Source organism: Maylandia zebra, linkage group LG7 (assembly GCF_041146795.1).
Source record: "Maylandia zebra isolate NMK-2024a linkage group LG7, Mzebra_GT3a, whole genome shotgun sequence".
NCBI classification, from domain to species: Eukaryota; Metazoa; Chordata; class Actinopteri; order Cichliformes; family Cichlidae; genus Maylandia; species Maylandia zebra.
In genome coordinates, this window is record NC_135173.1 from 4,582,501 (window position 1) to 4,606,988 (window position 24,488).

General features: G+C 40.7%; 1 protein-coding gene across 1 annotated transcript in view; it reads right to left on the reverse strand.

Moving 5' to 3' along the window:
* Positions 1-21,367, reverse strand: part of amn1 (antagonist of mitotic exit network 1 homolog (S. cerevisiae)) — a 23,937-nt gene extending 2,570 nt beyond the window's left edge. The window contains exons 1-2 of the mRNA XM_004570802.3: positions 21,165-21,367; positions 1-3,105 (exon numbers count right to left, since the gene is read on the reverse strand). The exon at positions 1-3,105 is cut by the window's left edge and continues 1,004 nt beyond it. Of these exons, the coding sequence (XP_004570859.3) occupies positions 1-3,059 (3,059 nt within the window). The 5' untranslated portion in view covers positions 3,060-3,105; positions 21,165-21,367. The remainder of the gene's footprint in view (positions 3,106-21,164) is intronic.
* Positions 21,368-24,488: the final 3,121 nt, after the last annotated feature.

Sequence of the window (24,488 nt, forward strand, 5' to 3'; positions counted from 1 at the left end):
GAGAGATCTTCATCTTCATCACTTATAATTATAATACCTGAATGACTGGTATTGGCTATTTTGGAGTGGTTCTTAGAATTTTGTTCAGAAGGCAATTGAGGTTGGTCATCAACTTCAGTCAAATCTATGGTTTGACCAAGAAAGCTGCAAAGCTCAGAATCACTAAATGTCACAACTTGATCATCAGTGTTCTCCTTGTCCTTTACTGGATCCTTCCCAAACTGGTTATTGTGCTTTAGTACAACTGTTTCGCCACTATCACTGGTATTTTTTAACCCTTTTCCAAACTTTTGTTCTTTCTGGCTGTGGCATTTACAATCATAAGATGTACTTGATCCTATAGTCATTTTCAACAGCTTTGTAAGACAGCAAAGCGACTGACTTATGCCAATTTCCACAGTTTCCAATTTTGATTCCCACGATGTGGACTCTGTATTATCAGGTGTCTCACTCTCCGTGGAACTACTTACGACCCTCTCTGCATCCATACTTTGTGGCATCTCATTTTCGCTTTGCTCATGGTAACGTTTGGCTTCTTCTGGAGGCATAACTTGGATTTTCAGGGACAAACATGGGTCACTGGCATCATCTGTCTGATTAGAGGAGGGAGTTTGAATGGAGGGGGGTTTGAGTGTGGTGGCTTCTTTTCCTTCATTTGAATCAACGGGTTCAAAATGTGTTGATGGCAAGATCTTGCTTGGCACTTTACTCATAATTGCAGGATCACTGTTGTTGATGTGCATCTGATCTTTCTGGCCATCACTCTCAAGCAATGAAGTGTGATGTTTCAGAGACAATGGGAAACCAAATTCTTTGTCTATTTCATCCAACTGCTCATTTAGATTTAACCATGATGATTTGTAAGGCAATTCTGAAAATACTTCATTGTCTTTGAGGACATGGTAGCTTTCCATTTGCTCCTCAAAATTGCCATCTACCTGCAACAGTACAACAGAGTTGGCTGTTAAATGTTTTTGGCAGAATTCTTTAACTTCTAAAACCTTGAGAAAGCCTACCTTGCATGAGTACATTTGCAGTGTTTCAAGTTTTCCCTCCCAAAACAGGTCTATAATTTTTTGTGCAGTGTGTAATTCTTTCAAATCGCTGAGCTCTTTCTGATTCTTTTCTGCATCTTTTATCAACTTCGTTAGTGCCAATAATGTCCATGGGGATGTTGGGAGTGCGGAAAGATCAGAAACGGGTGATGTTGAAAGTGTCTGGATCCCACTTTGGTCTTCAGGAGAATTTTGGCATACTGATTCTTGGGATGGAATTGAATTTTGAACATTAACATCCAGTTCAGGTTGTTTTCCTGTGTTTTGTGTCCCTGACTCTGAAGATGGCAGCGTTTTGTTAATTGCTGTGGTATCTAAAACAAAAGTTTCCTTAGGGTTGTTTAAAGAGTCTCCTGCTGTGGAATCAGAAGAAGCATGGTCATTGTGAAGCTGACCTTCCAGTGATGGCAGTGGTTGTACAACAGCAATAGCTTTGGTGCTGGCATTTCCAGGTGATGAGTGAATGGAGCTGTCATTTAACTGGACTGATGACAGCATCTCAAAACTGCTTGCTACTGATGATTGTGTCTTGCGGTCAACAGATTCCGGCAGCAGGGATGAACAAAGCAACAATTCAATTAAGCTACAGTTCTTTTTAGGATGAATTTCGTTACTTGGGCTTCTTTCATTTCCTGCAGCAGATTTGTGGAAACCGTTAGGTACACAGGTTTGCTGATGGGGTGTACTTACAGCGTGCTGTGTTCTTGACATTACATTTTGAGTGCTTTGAGGTAAAGACTGTCCAGAATGCCCGGGTAATAACTTGATGGAATTCAAGTTACTATAATTTTTACGGGTAGCCGAAGTCCCAGGTTGAATATTAGATTGATTAGACGAGACCATTGTGGTCGTTCTGACATACTGCTGCTGTCTGTGATTTGCATAGCTGTACGGTGGAGGAGGACGACAACCATCAAACCCAGGAGTGCATGAATTATTTAAACCATCTGCACTTAATGAGTGCCTGATCACTTTCTGTTGTTTATAAGTTTTTATCTGACGCCCTCTCATTTCTGCAGAGTAATTAATATTTTCATACTTTTTATAAAAATTTGAGTTACTGTAGGTGGCAGTCTTGATCCCATTGTTGTTTCTTAATTGGTGCTGAGCCGAGTGTTGCTGAGTTTTGTGGCTGGTGCTGGAAAAGTAAGAATTCTGTGCACTTGATGGTGGATATGTTGCAATGTTACTGTTTCCTGAAGTCTGAGAGGTTCCCATATTGTAACTCTGTGAGTTGACAGGAGAGAATCCATGCTGAGTGCCGCTTTGTCTTTGAACCTGATTGTTCGAAACAAGGTACACAGTCTGTTCAGAGCCAGACATCATAGTGCTGGTACATAAACCACGTTCAGGTGGAAATGAGGTAGTTGGTGTAGTGTACGCTGAAATGGGTTTTGTCAAGTCTCCATTCACATTCTGTTGCATGCCCTGCTGAACACTGACATGCTGGATATTAGTCACAGTTCTATCCTGTGTTCCAATCATTTGTCTCTCATTAACAACCAGTGGCTCTTTCCAATGAGTGGACATGCCTTGCTGGGGATATGTAGTGTTTGAGTTCATCTGGTTAGGTGGACTCTGAGTTGATGAATTCTGATCACAGTCTTGCAGAGTGGGAATCTGAAATCCAGATGCTGGCAAAGATGGGTTTCCACTTTGCTTATTAGCTGATACATTTTGAATATAGTTAAATAACATACCAGAAAAATAACTATTTTTATTGCCTCCACCATTCTGCTGAGAAGAAACCTCCTGATAAGTTCCTGCAGAAGTCTGCAAATTTGACATTTGTCTGTTAGAATAAGCTCCATTGTGCAAAGGGAAATGTTCAGCGTGTGCATTTTGCACTCCTAGGTTTCTTGCTTGATAGTGAATGCTTTGTTTTGGAGTCCAAGATTGCAGATTTCTTGTTCCATCATGGGCATGATAAGGAGCAGCTTGCGAGGGCTGAGAGGCTTGTCTAATCTGCTGGTGTTGTCCATTCATCAATGTACAGGACTGCATCTTCTTCCTCCGTTAAGGTTTGTAGTGGGTTCAATTGGGAATGATCCTGAAAAAAGGATAAAAAAATAAATAAATAAAATAACAAGTTTCTAACCAATTATCAGCAATAGAAGCATTGACCAGAAGTACAATAAATAAACAGGATAGTTGTTTGTGCAAACATGGCTTTTTGCACAAACAAGTTTTCTTCCAACATTTAAAAAAAAAAAAAAAAAAAAATTCTGGTAACCTGTCAGGCGAGTGGCTTTTATTAGTGGCATGTTGTGAAAGCTTATATTAAATAAGTAGTTATATATTGTGAGAGGTGACTCTCACAATAAATGAGCAGAAAGGTTATATATATATAATATATAATTGTTGTGACACGTGTTCGAAATGCAGAGAGGTGCGCTCGATTTGCCACACGGAGCAGCGCGAGAGTAAAGCACGAGGGAGGGGCTAATAATCGGCTCAGTCATTTTTAATGATCGTTGAAAGCCCAGATCGTAATCGTGATTAAAATTCGATTAAATGAGCAGCCCTAGGTGGTAGTCCCCATTTTTAAGGTGGAGTACACCCTTCAGTCCCCCAACTATTAGAGGTGGGAATCACCATACATCCCACGATACGATATTGTCACAATACTTAACACACGATACGATATTAATGCAATTTTTAAAAATATTTTGCGATATTCAGATTCTGTACATAAAGGTAAACTTTATCAATATTCGTTTTATCTAATATCAAAGTCTCGCACTCAGTCTCGCTCTCATTTTCAGTCAGTTTTATTGTTAACAAACTGAACGGTTTGTATTACAGTCTAGTCCAACTTAACTGAATGCAACCATCTGGTACAATTATAGCTATTCTGAACTATGCAATTTATGAAAACTATGTAGCCCCTTCAGCAACTGAAGAATTTGAAAGTAAATTAAAACAAAATATAATTTTTACATTAAAACTTTTTTATTTAAACTTAAAATAAAACATGTCTTAAATTAAAATAAGTAAACTGTCATGTTTATTGCTGCCAAAAAAAGTTAAACACATTTGGACAGTTAAAGGAATGTCAGGATTCTTGCTCAGAAAAAGGATCAACATGCTCTGAAGTCAGAGCACAAAAACCTTTTTGTAACAAAATATCGGTTTCTGCTGTCCCTGTATCGATACATTATTAGCAAACAAAATATCACGATACTACACAGTATCGATTTTTTTTCCCCCCCACCCCTACCAACTATGAGGGAGAAAGACACTCCTCAGCCTCTCCAGGAAGGTCTATACTATTGTACTGGAAAAGAGAGTTTGTACATTAGTGGAAACCCAAATATAGGAGGAATACAGTTTTCATTCTGGCTGCAGAATGCTGGACCAGTGCATTATCCTTGAGAATATTCAAGTGCACATGGGAGTTTGCCAGACCCGTCTACATGTAGACATTGAGAAGGACATAACCTAGTTTCTACACACTTCCAGCAAAGAATAAGGAAGCTGTAGCATATGGTTTAAAGCTGCAAATAATACACCAAATAATTTTTTTCCCTTAAAGTGGCAGTTTACATTTCTCCCTCTGCTGACCTACTGTATGCCATACATGCCAACCCTCCCGATTTTTCCGGGAGAATCCCAAATTTCAGTGTCCCTCCCAAAAATCTCCCGATTTTCCACCCAGACAACAAAATTGGGGAGAAAAAAAAAAAAAAAAAAAAAAAAAAAAAAAAGAACACAACAACATCCCAGATTGGCCCAGCCAATTCCAGTTTCCAGCAATGGCTACTACTACTACTACTACTACTACTACTACTACTACTACTGCAGCTACTTAGTTTTAATATTACACTTGTTACTCTTTCTGGATCACAAAATAAACTTTTAACATATTTTCAGGCGAGTTCAGGCGAGCTGTGTAAACTTCAAATATCAGCGCCGGCGAGAACAGCAAACTCCCGGCACATAATTTTTAAAACCCCTGCGGTCTTTCGCTACTCAGGTTAAACATGATATATAAGTCACTTAGATAATGTAAAAATGTTATTGTTTGGCGTTTTTCAGTGTTTAATTTGTTCATGAGTAAATTGGTTTGGCTGAGATTAAAGTTATTAGATTAGATTAAATAAAACTTTATTAATCCCTCGGGAGGGTTTCCACACAGCTGAATAAACTTCAAACAGAAAACTGATTAAACAGAAGTGTGGGATGGTCGAAAATTTACGCCAGCATCCGGTTATATATTGTAGATAGCAAGGAACAGACAGCAGAGTTTCACTCCAATGAGAGAGCTAGTGACGTAAGGCTGAAGGCTTTCTGTCGGTATGTTGTAGCGACAGAAAAGGCTAACTTGGTTATCATTTTGCAGGAAAAAAAAAAGAAAGAAAAAAAAGACTGCTAAAAATAAAAACATAAAGAGGTTTTTGGACAAAGTTTGCATTCTCCATTGCCAAGCACCGGCACCGTTTCAAAAGTACCGGTTTGGCACAGGTATCGGATAAAACCTAAACGATACCCATCCATAGGTAAAAAGAGGAACTGTCAGAAAAGGACATAACAGGCAATGAACCAAGGTTGAGTTTGGGTGTGGTAAAAAAAAAAAAAAAAAAAAAAAAAAAAGAAGAAGAACTGTCTAAGAAAAGTGGGGTAAGAGTAAGACACGGAGGAAGTGGGACATAAAGTGGACTGGGTTAAAAGCACCACTGCACTTTACAGGAAGGGACAGAGTCGTCTCCTGTTGTGGCCAGTGCCATCCCCTATAACTCCTTTTCCATTAGTACTGTTGATAATAATAGATTGCTTGGTATACATTGGAGTTAGAGAGACTGCAGAGTTTGTGAATATTTGCAACATTATAATATGGCGACTGTTAGGAGGTAAGAATACATATAGAAAAATAGTCTTGGATTATGAACAAAGGGCTGGGGTGCAGGGCAGAAGAACTGCCAACACCCACCCCCAGACAGGAAGCCACAGGTACAAGCCTGGAGGAGGGCAACCCCAGGATGAACAATAGAGAGAGCAGTGGAAGACTACGGAGGAGGGGTGCCAAAGGGCAGCCCTCCAATGCTATAAAGGTAGGTGTGTGTGTGTGTGTGTGTGTGTGTGTGTGTGTGTGTGTGTGTGTGTGTGTGTGTGTGTCATGGGGGTGCGTTTGGGTGACCTCCTGCTCACCAAAGGATCATAAAAGCAGGAAGCTTACAGCACAAGAAACAGATCTTTCAGATAGGATCCATCTATAATAAATAATAATAAATAATAATAATAATAATAATAATAATAATAATAATAATAATAATGGATACTTTATTGATCCCCATGGGGAAATTACTTGTTTTTCTCTGCATTTGACCCATTCACTCAGTGAAGCAGTGGGCAGCCCACTAAGCAGGCGCCTGGGGAGCAGTGTGTAGGGACGGTACCTTGCTCAGGGGTACCTCAGGGTAGCCGTTAAGTGGATTCGAACCGCCGACCTTCCGATCATGGGGCGACCACTTTACCTACTGAGCTATCCCTGCCCCAAAACCTCCCTAAGCCTCACCCAGCACCAAATTGGCTGGAGAGGTGGTCAGAGACAAAGGAATGTCTTTGATCCTACTGCTTGAACCAAGACTTTACAAATTTAAGAAACACAATGACAACATTCAACAATTTGACTCTAACATGAACCCTTGGGGAACATGGTGTTTTTTGCAACCATTTCCCCGTTGCTGGGTTTCAAAAATGGCGGTATTGATTTTCGTGCACGAGACCTTCTCACGACTCATCAAGTGATGCTAATGACCAGCCGGTCACATGCAGTCTGATGACATCACATTTTAGCTGTGGCTGTCACGCGAAGGGTAAACTGATGGCACGACTATAGCTGGACTGGCCATCGGGCATACCGGGTGATTTTTCGTTTTTATGAGCCGATTTTTTGTAATGGTATAAACAATAAGAGGTGGTGGATTGGCCAGATGCTGGTCGATGTGTTAAAATAACTCAGTTGTTTGGTGGTGGCTACGGCGGAGATTCCACAGAGGCCAGCAGGTGGATGAGGGAAAGGGGAGGCAGGAGGGGAGGCAGGAGAGACCCGAGGCGGCCGCCGGTCCGAGTGTCAGGTGAACTGAACTTCAGGTAAGAAGTTATGACCTGCAGTCTATCAGGGTCAGATATAAACCAAGTTTAGGTGTGGTTTATTTTCGTTGTGCTGACTTTTCACAGTCAGTTACAATAACTCGTACTGCGTGCTAGCTAGCATGACGGAGTTTATATACAGCTGGGTGGGTGCTATGTTACTGATAGTGAACTTTATTTTATTCATAAGGTTATTAGAGTTGCCAACAGTCCCATAAAAAACAGAATCGTCTCGTATTCAGAGAAAATATTATGCGTTTCGTATTGAGCTGAAAAGGAACAGTTTGTCCCGGACTTCAGCTACAATGGAAAAAGACACAAAGCTGGAGTTTACGCTGCACAGCTGCCTCTTCTTCTCTCATCATGAAACTGATCAATGATCAGCTGATCGGCTTTTCTCTCTTGTTTGTTTATCGCCCCCTTTGCACCAGAAAGGAAACCAGCGGATGTCGTGCTAAACAACAGCAGCACCTTTAAGCTTGATCAGCTGTTGTTAGGATTTATTTAATATTAATTTGACATGAATGAGTTGAAGGGAAGTTATGAACTGTTTCTGAGAGACAAATAACACCAGGATGCTTTTCTGTGTAGCTGACAGCTGGTAACTGTGCAGGGGCGGGTCTAGCAAAGTGTTGCCAGGGGGCCAGGTAGGGCATTAACAAGGAAAGGGGGGCACAAAGAAATACTTTTTTCTTATTCTCATTTAAAATGTCTAGCTTTTATTAAATAATTATCTGAATCTTACAACCAAAGTTTTCATCTGATGTAGCGTGTATAGAAATCATACATATACCAACAAGACGGCGTACATCACTGTCACCACAGCATCTGTTTTCATTCAAAGGCTTTATGGCTTTAATACCTGGTGGGCCGTTCTGTAGTCAAAACGCCCGGGCCGATTTTTGTCCCAGTCCAGCCCTGGGCACGACACGCGGTGAATTAATCTGAGAATGTGCATTAAAAAAAAAAAAAAAAAAAAAAAAAATTATGCCGCTTCTTAATGACAGTATCTAACAACCCCAACTACAAGATTCAGTTTGTAATTGGCTAAAAATAAGTTTAACTGTCTTCAGAACATTGCAGAGGCTTTACTGACTATATTTGGCTCAACGTATCGGTGTGAGCAGATTTTCTCTCACATGAAGACTGTCCTCAGGTAGCCGTCTGAATGCTGGACACTGAGACCTGTGTCTCTGAGTGGGAGACCAGAGATCACATTAACATATGTATCCCTGTTTTAACCAACATGCCATATTGCCTTATTTTTCTTATCATTGTTGTGAGGGTATCATAAATAGCATTTGCATTTTCTGTTGTACAGTCCATTTGCTGTCTTTTTTTTTTTTGTTGTTTCAAAATAGCTGATAACTATTCGCTGATAGCTGCCAACATCTGCAAACAAATTCTATAAAGTGGTTCTATATAGTGTGTAACTGTTAATATAGAGCGTTATTAAATTTATTGCTAATGCAATCATATGGCACATTGACTTCCGAGGACATTTTAGATGGCACACAAGGTTGCCTACCCCTGTACTAATGAAAAAGAGGCTTAATTGTTGCATGCTGGGGCAGCAGGTTGAACTGTACAATGTGGTAGCATAGCAACATATCAATTATAGAAATGGAAATCATCTTGTAACAACATGCATTTTTATGCTTTGAAAAAAAGATAAGAGTGTTTATTCGTGTTTGGACATAATGTTCAATCCAAGGCTTTCGGGTATCCTTATGATTCTTGGTTGTAGTTTTCCATCATGATGGTGAGGTGCTTTTTCCAGGTTTCTCAAGCTACAAATATGAAGAGTACCTTTTAAAATAAATATAAATTTATGTTAAGAAACCTTGAGTTTGTTTGATCCATATACAGCAGGGCCCTATTTCAGGAAGCCGGTTTAGTGCAAACTCTAAGTATACCCTGAGTTAACGAAAACTCTGGGTTTTCGGTTTCACAAAGTGAGTTTAGATTAATTCTGAGTGAGTTACTATGACGACACACTCCGTGAAGCTAACCTGCCCCCTAGCAGGTTTACTTCAACTAACCCTGACCTTCTCCGCCTCTTTGTCGGAAACCTGACTGTAGGAAGTGTCAGACATGGCGTGCCCCTCCCTTGAAGAGCCAGTAGATGTTGAAGCCCAAATTCTCCGCAGAGCTCTCCGCCGGGAGAGAGTGATTAGAGCGCGCTCGGACATTTTATCATTTCCTGATGATTTTCTGTGTGAACGTTACCGTTTTTCAGCACAATCTATAATTCATTTGAATAACATCCTCAGGCCTAATATTGCTCATGTGACACATCGCGGACATTCTCTCAGTTCTGTACATATTATTTGTATTGCACTTCGGTTTTTTGCAAACGGGAGCTTTCTGTATAATATTGGTGATGCTGAGCACGTTTCCAAGGCTACCGTCTGTCGGGCAGTCAGGAATGTTACAGTTGCACTGAAACGTCTCCTGTACTCGTTTGTGGTGTTCCCCGGTCATAGACCCACAAGATTTATCAAAGAGGGATTCCACAAAATTGCAGGTATCAGGATGAACAAAACTTAATTCATGATGTGGTGATACTTGAACTACTTCTTAAATTTTACATTTATTTTCAGGGTTCCCAGGCGTGATTGGCTGTATAGATGGCACTCACATTCCAATCATTGCTTCTTCAGTAAATGAAGGAGACTATGTGAACAGGAAGTCTTTCCACAGCATTAATGTACAGGTACATAGTTCCCTGTAGTATTTCAAACTAACAAATTATTTCATTATAGTAAAGGATGCTAATTTGTGTTCTCTGCACTGTGAAGATCATATGTGATGCTACCAACATTATCACAAATGTGGAAGCCAACTGCTCAGCCTCTGTGAGTGGTGGTGGTGGAGGACCCCCACCTGTTTTTCGGGCCTCCGCTTTTTTTTCTGTTGGCTATAACAGGTCACATTTGAGCATACAGAGTAAGCAAATATGTACTTGTAATGTGCTCAGATAATTTCAATAAGTGCTTACAGAGGGGAAATTAATGTAGCCTCTAACTGCAATTGATTGACATAGGACAAACAGACCAAGCACTATGGCTCATAATACAATTACACCTTACCTGTTTGGACTATATTTTTATATTTCATTTTTACTTGCTGCCAGGAACGTTTGGGGCCTGTTGGGTTGCACCTGCGCTCACATCACATCACAAAATCAAATGTATAAAATAAAAAATAAAATAAAATATAATAAAATAACGTGTTAAATGGGTGGAAATCCCTAAATCAATGTTTAAATTAACACTCACGCATTGACTCTGTCGGCTATGTTTTGCCATGCATGCTCCCTTTCTTTTGCAGCTGAGGCTGTGTTACTTTTTTCCGCGGAATTTGCATGTTATCGGCATATGCTGCCATCAGAATTTCGGCCTCAAGCGCTGTAAAATACATTGACCGCGCCTTCTTTCCCTCCGTCTCCATGGTGACTCACTTAATCTGTGCTCCACTAATCAGGGCTTTATGTATCCTCGTGCGTGCGCTTAACTTGGGGTTAAAGCAACTCCGCGTTGACTGAACTAATTGTTATCAGCCTTTCTGAAACCGAATATTCCGAGTTGGACAGTTCGGGGTTACTCAACCCTGAGTATTGTTTTTCACTTTGAGTTTTCTAAACTGGCTTCCTGAAATAGGGCCCAGATGTCTGGGACTAGATTGATTAAAAATAGTAAAGAAAAGGTTTTATTTCGCTTTATTTAAGGAAGGTTTTCCTTTTTCAACCTCAATGTGTGAACACTGCTGGTCTTTTGTCACTTCAAACAAAAAAGGATCTTTAAATTATTACAGAGGGCTAATTGTACCAATACATTAATTATCATTTGTAACTTTAAGATTTTCATTCATTTTTAAAATAGCAAATGGATTGGTTTTTATGTAGCTCGTTTCTAATCCATGTGATACAACATGCCCCATTCAGCTATGATCGATAACTGCAGATATCAGCTGGATCCATCGGAGACCAATTTGGGGTTTGTAGCTTGCTCAAGGATTGTTGGCATGCAGACTGAAACCATGTCCACACTAATGCGTTTTCATATGAAAACGCATCTTTTTCTCTCTCCGTTTTGGCCTTCTGTCCACACTGAGACGGCGTTTTCGTTCAAGGAAAGTGCAGCGTTTTGAAAACGCTCTACAAAGTGGATACATTTGAAAACTGTAACGAGATTTTCTACATAATACAATATAATCAAGTGTGCCTTATATTTTGTATGTTCATATATTTCAACATAACCAAGCTTATTGTTAAAGAGAACATGATGCATTCCTTACTTCAATGTGTGATGTCAGATAAAGCATGATATACTTCTGTATTGTTATATTTCAGTATGTGAGTGGGTGTGAGGTCAGATAAGCACTGAGTTAACGTCTAACCTCTCCCCGACTGCTTACAGAAGAGGAAGTACTATGTAACTTACTTTCTCCTATAAATAAAGCAACCAAGCCTGCACTCTGTGTGTGTGTGTCTTCTCAGAGACATTCACCCGTGCGCACGTTTCTAAAACTCTCTGAGTCGGTCTGCAGTGTCTTATTTCTCTTATTTGTGTTTGAACAAATGTCTACCCCTGACAAAAACGCAGTTTTCACGTCGCAGTAGGGCTGCACGATTTTGCATAAAATGAGAATCACGATTTTTTGGCTTAGAATTGAGATCACGATTCTCTCGCGATTTTCTTTTCCAGTATAAATATTTATTGCACTTATTAACTGCACATCAACTTCGTAACAGTTGAGACTGAACATAAAAACAATAAATAAACATAAAAACAACAAATGTCTCACGTTTTGTTGTTGCCGCAAAATGTTGTACTGCTTGAAATTCCGTCTCCACCGTTGCTCGACACTGCGTGTATAGAGCAGGTAGTGCAACAATAGAAAAATAGTTGCGGGACGGCACTGTGTAGCGTTTGTCTAGGGTGTTGATCATTTTCCTAAATCCCTCGTTTTGCACAGTGTTGATGGGAGCCAGGTGATAAGTAATAGCCTCTGTAATTTCTTTGTGCCTGCGGGAGGTCGACGGGTATAGGGAAGCGCTGTGTAAGGTTCCCGTTATTGATGTTTGGGTGGTTGACCGGGACGGATTTTCTCCTGTCACTTTCTCGTCATCCCTGACGTGCTCTCCGTTGTTTTTTCCCTGCTAATTTTAGCATCACTCGGCACAGCTTCTGTATCACGTGGTATAAGGCTCCGCCCTTGTCATTTGTTGAACAGGAAGAGTGAGCGCTTGTTTTCAAGCAGAGTACGTCCCGGATCAAAATGCGGTACAATCGTCGTTGTTGTTTTTTTTTTGTTTGTTTTTTTGGTTTTTTTAAATCGTTGTCATTTGGAAATGAGATCGCACATAAGTATGAATCGAGATTTTCTAACGATTAATCGTGCAGCCCTGCGTCGCAGTGTGGACAGCGGACCCGGAGCCTTTTCGAAAACGATGACACAATTTAGTCATGTGATGCAGTCATGTGACCAATTAAACTAAGATAGCGGAGGGCATTATAGCGCAGTTGTTTTGTTTGCTCTCAATTTTGACAGCCCTATTAAAAATTAATATCAGTTTGTACATGCTCCAGATAGCTTCTCTTCAAATTCTTTCATTCTCACTCGCTTTTGCAACTTTGTACGTTACTCGCAGCAACAAGTCCACCTCATTGTTAGTCCGTTTAAAAAACTCTCTGCTTTTCCTCAACATTTTTCCGCGACGTTTCAAAGAGCCAGAAAGTAAATAAATGGTAGACAGAAATTAGGTAGTTGGAATAGTCTTGCATTTCACGCATGTGCAGTACTGCAACGTAAGCATTTTCGGCTGTTTCAATATGGACGCACAACTCTGTGAAAACGACTGAAAACAGTGTGGACGTGGAGCGTTTTCAGACAAAAACGCCTCCTGGCTGCATTTTAACATAGCTATATTGTTGTTTCAGCAAGTTTTAGAACTAAAGAATCTCAAAAGAAGTCCAGTTGTCTTCTTTTTTTTTCTCCCCCTCAAGCTCTTGCAACAATCTTTGACTCACCATCAGCTGTTAGAACTGCAGAAGCCTTTATATTAAGAGGTAAAACATTTTCAAGAACCTCAAAAGAAGTCCAGGAGCCTTCAACTCAAGCACTTACAACTACCATGACTTGGATGACTGAGAGCATACATTGGTTGCTAAACAAAACAACTGCTGCACACATTTTATGTCACAGTATTTTTGCTCCTTCTGTCAGACAACATTTGGAGGTCCTTAACTCTGTGAAGTGCAACAAAACTATGAGAATTAAAACAACTGATAACCAGAGTTTTTGAATCAGGAGTCCTTCAACACAGTACATCACCCACTCACACTGAAGTGCCAAGACACTGATAACACAGAGATGTGTGTTCCCAGGAGACGGAGCGAAACAGGTCCCACAACAACCTGCTACATTTCCCAGTGGCCCTAAAACCATTGGAACAAAGACAAAGCTAGATGTCGTCAACATTTATTAAAAGAATGGGTGCAAATTAACACCCATACTTTTACAATTATTTACTAGTAAAATAATACTAGGCACTGGCTTACATTCTCAAAGGATCCCCCCTTACCACCAGTTTTTAATGATACCATCCTCATGAACTAGCAAAGGTACAGAGGATTGACCAGAACCACACATATACACTAACAAACTGTTCATGATACACGTGGAAGAGAAATCTTCACTTGGACAACATGGGTTCACTGATTCAGGTCACTATGCAAATAAAAAGCAAATTGAATAGTTTTTACTGCTCTTAGGTCTAATGATGCTTTTGTTCCATACATTGTGTCTCATGGTGCTCTCAGAATAGATGCATATTAGGAGTGTGTTGAATATTTTAGGAGTAGATACACTTTGTATATCCATGTTGACCTACATCAGTTTTTTGCATTCAAAGTATAATCTAATCTAATCTAATATAATAATATCCTTGACCCATTTTATTTGTGTGAATAATATTACAATTTACTAATCTTTAATTAGTTAGTGTGTTTATTTCAAAAAGGTATGTATACAGCTCAGTTATACCGCAAGATCATAATTTCATATCTTAAGGTAAAGGTTATTAAAACACAGGAAGATCACACGCATAATACCAATACACTTTTCATTTTAGGTCAAATAGCCGCCTCATATTTAATTAATGTTGCACTTATCTCACAACTAAGAGTCTTTTGAACACAAGTATATTAAGGTTTGAGTACTTCAACCAGTTTCTGACCAGTGTGCACATAAATAAACACAGAATTCTTTGTGATCCATCCTACATCCTGTACTGGGCACTGGCACCATTAGGAAGAAGGCATAGAGTGTGGCAGTACAAACTAAATGGGTTAAAGAAGGCTTTTGTCCCTCTACCCAACAGAATCAAAGAGAGCCTAAAATAAGCTGACACAGATTTATAGAACTGAAGTCAGATTTCCCAGTGAGAACAATAAAGTATCAATCAAGATCCTTAATATTATAAAAACACAAGCACACATAGGCACCTTAAAAAATCTGTATGCATAAAGTAGGATTTGAGGTTCTGAACATGCTTCCTTAAGAGGTAAATAGCCGATTCTAAACAGGCTGTTATTCAACAGACCAGGGGTCCGTTCTTCGTACCTCGCTAAGTAAGTTAGCTGGATTTGATTGTTGACGATTTCGCGTGATCCTGGATCGTTCGGTTCTCCGAAGCTCATCCGGGACTTGCTGTCATAGCAACAGATCCGTAAGCGTAAACCTGCTCGGGAGCAGGCTTACTTTATGTAAACAAGATTAGATCGCGGCCACTCAGGTATGTCCGCTTCATTTATACGAAAGCAACAGCAATATTTTACCACTGTTTTACCATAAATAAATATTATCAATGTAACTAAAGATAATGCAGTATTTGATCCTTTTATTGATTCCATACAGATACATACAGGTCATTTCCTAAAAAAAGGGAAATGTACTATTAATCATTCTATTTCATGTATTTGATTATTTCAGATGTAATTCATATTTTAGAGTAGTAATAGTAAATTACTTCGTGTAATCAAGATGAGAGACCACGGCTATAAAAGCGAAGGTGGATTTGGGAAGTCTGTCGCAGCCATGTCCTGTCCGTATACGCGAGCCACCCATTGCGGAAGGTGCAAGATTGATGAGGGGAGTTTTCAGAACTCAGCGTATATTGCGGGATAGACAGGATCCTTTAGCTCAGCGCGACAGTGTGCTCATAGAGAGATATCAATTTTCCCGTGAGGGTATTATTTACTTAACCAACTTGTTGACGAGGGGGTGCAGGACCACCACCTGTCTTTTTTTGCTCTGCCCTTTTCTTGGTTGCTGTTATAAACAAACAGATTATTTCAGGGTCTCTTTTCAAGAGACTAAAAAGTAGGGCTGCCACAAACGATTATTTTGATAGTCGACTAGTCACCGATTATTTATGCGATTAGTCGACTAATCAGATCATCATCCACTGGACGTAAAACTACAGCTTATTGCACCAGCAGCATCTGCTCTTATATAACTATCATTAGCTTACAGCTTTAAGCTTTTAAGGTGCTAACTAAAAATAAAGACAAGATGATAGTTTATTCAATTTTAATGAAATTTGCAGATTGTTTCGGTAAAGTTTAATAAACTCCTTGCTATCTAAAATATAACAGGACACCGGAGTATATTCTCCAGCATCTCACACTTCTGATAATCAGCTGTCTCCTTGACGTTTATTCAGCTGTGTAAAAACTATAACTTTAATCTCAGCCAAACCGATTTACTCAGGAACAAATAAAATACTAAAAAAAAAAGCCAAACAATAACATTTTTAATTTATCTAAGTGACTCATATATATTTAACCTGAGTCGCGAAAGACGGCGGTGGGTTTGAAAACAATTTGCCGGGAGTCCGGTGTTCTCACGGCGCTAGTGACCTAGCCCCCGGCTAGCTATCGAGCTAGTGGGTAACAGACGTCTCCGAAAACGTCGGAGCGCTTTTGAAAATATGTGGTGTCCTGATAAACTGAGCCGATATTTGAGGTTTACACAGCTACATTCTCGCCTGAAAATATGTTAAACGTTTATTTTGTGACCCAGAAAGAATAATAAGAGTAATATTAAAACTAACTAGCTACCGCCATTGTTGGAAACTAAGCTGGGCCGCGCTATGAATTCTGGGACACAGCTGCTTCTTCTTCTTCGGGGTTTAACGGCAGCTGGCATCCTTGTACATGCTGTGCTGCCATCTTCTGTTTCAGTCCGTTATTTCACTCTTAAATCCTGCTATTATTCCTGCGTCTTTTGCGATCTTACAAAGCTTCAAACGACACGTCGACTATTAAATCAGTCGTCGACGATTTTGATAGTCGACGTAATCGTGACTAGTCGACAAATCGTGGCAGCCCTACTAAAAAGCAATATAAGTGATAAATATTACCATTCTGTGTAACCACACCAGCCCAGGACCTCCACAGCCAGCAGGTTCACCTCCAAGATCGTCTGAGACCAGCCACCCAGACAGCTGCTGGAACAATTGGTTTGCACAACCAAACAATTTCTGCACAAACTGTCAGAAACCGTCTCAGGGACGCTCAACTGCATGCCCGTCATCCTCATCGGGGTCTTGACCTGACTCCAGCTCGTCGCCGTAACAGACATGTGTGGGCAAATGCTCACATTCGATGGCGTCTGGCACGTTGGAGAGGTGTGCGCTTCACGGATGAATCATGGTTCACATTGTTCAGGGCAGATGGCAGCTGAGAATGTCCCAGTTCTTGCATGGCCAGCATACTCACCGGACATGTCACCCATTGAGCATGTTCGGGATGTGCTTGACCGGCGTATACGACAGCGTGTACCAGTTCCCACGAATATCCAACAACCTCGCACAGCCATTGAAGTGGAGTGGACCAACATTCCACAGGCCACAATTGACAATCTGATAGACTCCATGCGATGATGTGTTGCACTGCATGAGGCAAATGGTGGTCACACCAGATACTGACCGGTTCTGGGTCCCCAGACCCCCAATTAGGGCTGCCACGATTAGTCGACTAGTCACGATTACGTCGACTATCAAAATTGTCGACAACTAATTTAATAGTCGACGTGTCGTTTGAAGCTTTGTAAGATCCCAAAAGACGCAGGAATAAGTAGTAGTATTTAAGAGTGTAATAACGGACTGAAACAGAAAATGGCAGCACTGCATGTTCAAGGATGCCAGCTGCCGTTAAACTCCGAAGAAGAAGAAGCAGTGTCCCAGAATTCATAGCGCGGCCCTGCTCAATTTTCAACAATGGCGGCAGCTGGTTAGTTTTAATATTACTCTTATTATTCTTTCTGGGTCACAAAATAAACGTTTAACATATTTTCAGGCGAGAATGTAACTGTGTAAGCCTCAAATATCTGCTCAGTTTATCAAGACACCACATATTTTCAAAAGCGTTCCGACGTTTTTGGAGACGTCTGTTACCCACTAGCTCGATAGCTAGCAGGGGGCAAGGCTCACTAGAGCCGGTGACAGCACATACCTTAAACTTAAAGCTGTAAGCTAATGGTAGTTATATAAGAGCAGATGCTGCTGGTGCAATAAGCTGTACGTTTTACATCCAATTGATGCACGATCTGATAAGTCGACTAATCGCAAAAATAATCGGTGACAAGTCGACTATCAAAATAATCGTTTGTGGCAGCCCTACCCCCAATAGCGCAAAAAACTGCACATTCCAGGGTGGCCTTTTGTTGTGGGCAGTCTGAGGTACACCTGTGCACTACTCATGATGTCAGATCAGCATCCTGATGTGGCACACCTGTGAGGTGGGATGGATTATCTCAATATAGCAGATGTGCCCACTACCACACATTTGGACTGATTTGTGACCACTGTTTGGGAGGGATGGTTATATTGTGTATCTGGAATGAATTTTAGGTCTCTACGTCCATCCCATGGGGAATGGGAGCAGTAACAAAGGTGTTGCGTTTATATTTTTGTTGAGTGTAATAAATTTACCCTACCGCCTACTGGTGTTGGCCAGAGGGGCCGATGGCGCGATATGGCAGCCTCGCTTCTGTCAGTCTGCCCCAGGGCAGCTGTGGCTACAACCGTAGCTGCTTCCACCAGTGTGTGAATGTGAGAGTGAATGAATAGTGGCATTGTAAAGCGCTTTGGGTGCCTTGAAAAGCACTATATAAATCCAATCCATTGTTGTTATTATTAACAATAATATTATTATTATTATTATTATTATTATTATTATTATTATTATTATTATTATTATTATTATTATTATTATTATTAAATTACTTACGAGTTTAATTTGTCAGCAACTTTCTGCCAGCCCTCTCTCCTTGCTTTTGCAGCCTTTGCAGTGTTCCCTTGCGTTTTAATTAAACTCTGAAACTCCTGAAATCCCTCAATCAAGAGTTCTTGCTCTGCTGCCGAAAAATACCGAGCGCGCTCCTTCGACATTTTCGCCGACCAATCAAAGGGTTGCCGATCAAGGTTTCTACTATCGATGCGTAGCCCCTGTTAAGCCACCCAGTGATCTCACATTACTTCATCCAGCTATACTAATCGTCAACAACAGGTGTGTTCGGAGAACCGGAATAGCGAGCTCAAAGTTATCCAAGATCAAATCATCGCGCTGTGTCATTTGATCTTGGATGTAGTAAGCGAGGTACGAAGAACGGACCCCTGGAAAAAGAGTATTGTTGGTAGTGATCATGTCAAGGCTACAGAACACTCAAGCCTTCCCACTCCACACAACATCACCATATACAAGTTGCCTTTATATTTTGACGGTACCTGGAGTATCGGCTAGTGATGTGCGGATCGATACTGAAATATCGATTCCTCCGATACCAATCATTTATGTTCTAGAATCGATTCTCACATTAAAATATCGATATTTTAGTAATTTAGGGTAAATTTGTAGTTTACCATTAACAGGAACACAGTGGAAAGAAACTATTTCATTCGGTTGTCTACAATTGGAAGGAACTACTTCCTCGTCCACCTTTCATAGTCATGTGCGAAATATGGCTGTATAAATGTGGCAGGCCCTTGGCTTGCGCACTCACAGTGGCTGAGCGTAATTGGAGTCATGTGCGGACGTATTTTACATCCACAAACAGCCGAGACATGGTTTGAGATACATGTGGCAAGAAAGTGAGGTGTTGTGGCAACACCACAAATTTGTCAAACACCTCAGAGTAAATCATATCTCAGAATATGACGAGTGTATGTTAAGGCGAACTGAAGAGGAGGAGTGGACAGGGACAGGTGCTGCTAGGGCGAGACAGACGTCTCTCACGGAGTCCTTTAGTGCTGCAGGCAGGCAAGGTGTTCAAATAGCTCACGACTTCAGGTTTTTTATTTCTGTATGATGAATTCTGCATTATTAAGTGATAAGAACAAGTAATCTGATGTCCTGTAATCATTATGAAACTATAATTTGAGATACAATAAATAAAATACGTTTTTGTACAAGGCATCGTATCGGATCAGTATCGCCGATACCACCCTCAATATTACTTGGTATCAGATCGGAAAGGAAATCAGTGGTATTGCACATCACTAGTATCGGCCTGTGTTTACTTGGTATCAGGTCAATACAGAAAAAATAATTATGGCAAAGCACAGCAAACCTCATCATCAAATGTTCTTGCTCTGTGGTGACTGGTTATCTGAAGAGGTTAGAAAATAATGCATTTTTAGCAGTTAATATCCTGAGAAAGGTAGCTGGGGTTAACTTGTGCAAACACGAATTTTATTTTTAATGTAATCTTACGAACAACATTTATTTCCCTCCACAGAGCAATAGTGAATGATCAGGGGTTTGCCATCAGTGATCAGAGAGTGGCTCGGAGACCATAAAACATCATTTTCAGACATTGACTGGCTGCCAGAGTCCACACTTCGGGATGTGCTGGAGATGTTAGAGCTGGTCCGACACTCCCCTTATGCTGGGCTTACACTGTGCGATTTTTGGCCCATTTTGAGCCGATTTTTGAGTCGTGCGACCGTTTTGGCGATCGGCCCGATTTTGGCCTTCATCGTCCGTCGTGCATCGTGTAGTATACGTGGGGTAACGAGAAGCGATTAACACCTCACGACCAGCTCCCGATCACCAATCGCTTGGAGACCGTCGTGAGGGTGTCACCGCAGCTTCTCACACTGCGAACGCGCAAACACAAATGTCAGCGAAAAAGACTGCGCAGCACAGCGGTGCAGCGTGTGATCTGGACACAAGCGATGGAGGCACAACTTGTAGAACTATGGCAAGCTCATCCGAGCCTTTTCGATGTGGCTTCACAAAATTATCACAACAACCGTGAAAATAGTTGGATTTACATTGCTGCTCAATCCCAGCTGCCTGATCAGTGGTTTTCCATTAGCAATTTAGCAAAGTTGATGGTGGTGGTGCGCGTGTCTGTGTGAGTGAAAGACAGAGAGGGAGAGCGAGCGACAGAAATTCTGTTATAACCTTCCTTTTATGGACGCACAGTGTGAGCACTCTGGTCGCATCCGAGCATAGTATAGTGCGAGACCCTGCATCGTGACCTACCAACTTCTAACCCCTGCGAGTCAATCGTGCAGTTTGAGCAGAAGCTGAATAACGCGACTGAAAAAAAGAAAAAAAAAAATCGCACAGTGTAAGCCCAGCATTAGCGAAACGTTAACGCGACGCTGGATGCAGTATATTCAGACAGTCAGCCGACTTTACATTTTAGGTACATAACGCTGCTGAATGTAGCCCTCCAGCTAAACTGGCGGCTCTCCCGACGCTTAAAGAGGTTGTGCCTTTATTTTCAATGCAAGGCTTACATTTGTGCTTTACTCTTTCTTAAAATCGTAAAACTCAGTAACATCCGGTTTTAACGCTGATCAGTAACGTCGGATGTTAATATTAAAATTTAATGTAGTCTATTATGCTCATCCACAGCTTCACTCATGTGTGCAGGCAGCGTGCACTACACAACATCTGTACTGTACTTGAGTATTTGAGCAACTGAGAAACTTACTTTTTCACGAATTCTGGCTGAGCCGCAGCGGTTTCAAATAGTCCGCATCCTCTTGGATAAAACAGCTTCTCTTTGTGGAAGTGGCGTGATTTCATCCATATCACATCCGGGTTTAATAAGGGAAAGTTTTAGTCCTTCTCCTGGGGTTGGTTAAACGCCATGGAGATTCAACTCTTTCACCTCGCGCTAACGCCCTCTGCTTATGAGTGTCGGCGGGTCGGAGACGTCATCGAAGGAGGCGGACCCCGACGAACACGTGTGGCTTCACAAAACAGGACCACGACTCATCTTCGCCCAGAGGAAGTACGAATGTTCGAGTTCCCAGTCGGAATTTGAATCTTTCCCACTCGGAAAGTCGATGCAGTCCCAGCAACAGTGCTGTGCCAAAATTAAGATTTTGGAGCCCATACCAAATACAGGGCCAGTATTATACCCGTACCCATACTTTTAACCTATAAAGGCAGTTTATGTAGGGGAGAGCATGATTGTAGTGATTTATGATATATTTAGTGATTTTCCACAATAATTAGTTAATACAACTAAACGCACCTTTCAGCTTTTCATGCATTTTGAAACTGTTTTTTTTTTCTGGAAACCTTAAACGTAAACGTGTCTAAGGGACCGAGCTCTAATTCTCCAGAGAATCTCATTCTTCGAAGCACCACCCAGAGCTTGTGACCAAAGGGACAAAGCAAATCAATTCAAGAGCTTCTGGGTTAGCTCTTCCTTCACATCAGACTGGTACAGTGTCCACATCACTGCAGAAACTACACAAATCTGTCAGTCACCTGCACTCTCCCCTTACGCACACGTACAACGACTAACAAGAGCTAAACACACACTGCAGCCACTTGTAGCACACAGATTTGCCTCATGCTCTCCTCAGGGAGAAACAAACAGTTGCTACATCTTGATGCATGCTCAATCATCCAGGTAAAGAAATCCCAAAAAGTTGATTCTGTTCATCTGGACGTAACGTTTTTTTCAATGGAAGAAACATTTCATCAGTTTCTTCATCATTATTATGCAAATTGTTCTGACCATTGGTCAACGACCATGAGTACAGCTCACAGAAAGTTGGGGAATGGTTGAAACCACATCATCGTAAGATGGTGATTTGCAGCCGTTTAGAGAGTTTTTCCCTTTTCATGTAAATGGCCCTCGGATTTGAGCAGGAAGTCAAGGAGGCCGTTAACATGAAAATGAAAAAAAACCCCACCTCTGAATCGAGGAGGGGGACTAAGGGTCCATCTTTTTACATCTTACAATGCATCATTGCAGACTGAACAAAAACTGCAAATGCAGAAGCAGGAAGTGAAAATTAACCACAACCTTACTACTTCCACAAGAATAATAGCAGGGGATATCCAGGGGGGATAATAGCAGCCAGGTGCTGCTAATAAAATCAACTTGATTAAGTGAGTGCCAACAAGTGTGACCAGAAAAACAACGGTTTTGGCAGTTTGCTGGTCTGGAGAATTCAAATGGGTTAAGCAAAATGTGAACAACTATAAGGCCATTTCCAAACAATTTGAAGTTTGTCATTCTATTGTAAGAAATATTATTCTCATGTGGAAAATAGTAGTTGCCATTTTTATCAAGAGTGAGCATGCTAGCAAATTCTTCCCAAGATTAAACCGATCAATACTCAGAGAAACGACAAAAGTCCAAGTGCTGCATCTTGGAACATTCAGCCATCATTTAGCATGTTCAAGATCATAACATTAAAATTAGCAAAAGGCTTAACTGGTGTGTGGATGTTTTGAGAAAAAGTCTCTTTTCTAAAAGATTTTTCTTTGAACAATGTTGAGTCAAAAATTCTGAAATTTTGTTCACTTCTTAAATGAAATTTAAAAAACAAATACTGAAAAAAAAAATGCCACATGAGAAGAGGAGAGTTTGTAACTGATCAGTCTATTGAACCTCTACAAATAGTCAAAAGCAAAAATCACATCTTTCATTTGAGGTTTCATTTATTTATTGTCCCAATATGCAGAATATTAGAATTTCACATATTCTCCTGCATGCTTTCGATGGGTGAAAGACACAGAGGCGGCAAGATGCATATTCAAAATCCAGGGGCGTAGATTTGGCATGGACGGAAGGGACATGTCCCCACCAATATCCAGCGATTATTGAATTGTCCCCACCAATAATTTGATCTCTTTGAGTAAAGAAAACAAACCCGATAGAAAGAAAAAAAACGATCTGTCAACGTCTCATTCACCCAGCGGTGCAGAAAGAGTTAAATTACGTTCTCTACTGGAGTCCTACCTCATGTGACAAATATGGCCAATGTGATTGGCTGTGCTTTTTAGGGAGTTCTGTTTAGTTTTAGCAGCGGCAAGCCTGCGCTGCCAGGAGGAGAGGAGGATGGCAGCAACAAGGAAGAACCTGGCTATAAGAAAGTATTTTTCAAAGAAACCTGTAAGTCACTTAAAGTCAAGTTCACTCATAAAATGTGTCCGTCATAATAACGTTACAGGCTATGCTAGGCTTTGGCCCACATCAGTCTAAAATTGTATGTAACCATGAATAACGTGTTTTGGAAACTAACTGCACAACAGGCAGCACTATCAGTTCTCTAAGTCTCAGAGCAGCATTTCTAATTTTGATTGAAACTGTCAGAGAAAACTGCAGACTCGAGTAAGCCAGGATATTAGTTTACAGAGGCTGTTAGAATTATGTCTAACGTTAAAATGTTGGTGACACAATAATTTCGTCCTAATGGCACTGACATATTCATAGGGTTAATTTTTGAGACAAAATATCATGAGGTAGTCATGATTTTGCAAATATTCCACCTTGTTTTAAAAATGCACTCACCCTACAAACATTACTGATGAGTCAAGATCTGCACAAACTGACAGAAACACTGAAGCAGCTACACATTTTATTCTTATTGTCATGTATGTCCTATTTGTCAGGTGACAGAGGCAGCTCTGCCATGTTGTAGCTCAGAGGTGAAGAGGCGAGGTCACAGGTGACTGACTGATGATTTGGTGCTATAGATTAACTAGTATTTATCATCATAACAATTGTTAGGCTGCTGATGCAAATTGATTCGTTAGTGTATATTTGACAAAGAATCTGAATTGACATGTCTCACTTTTTATATGGCATGAATCAATGTATTATTTTATCAGGTAGCAATATGTCCTAGTGCAGGGGAAGAGCCAGGGCCAAAGCTGAGGCACATCAAGCACATAGTAATAATTTTAATCTGAGGATAAAACGCAGGTACTTAGGATGAAAGATACTTCAGTGCTCTCAGGAGACTAAAAAGATGGCTACGGTCAACAATGACTCAAATGAAATTAAACA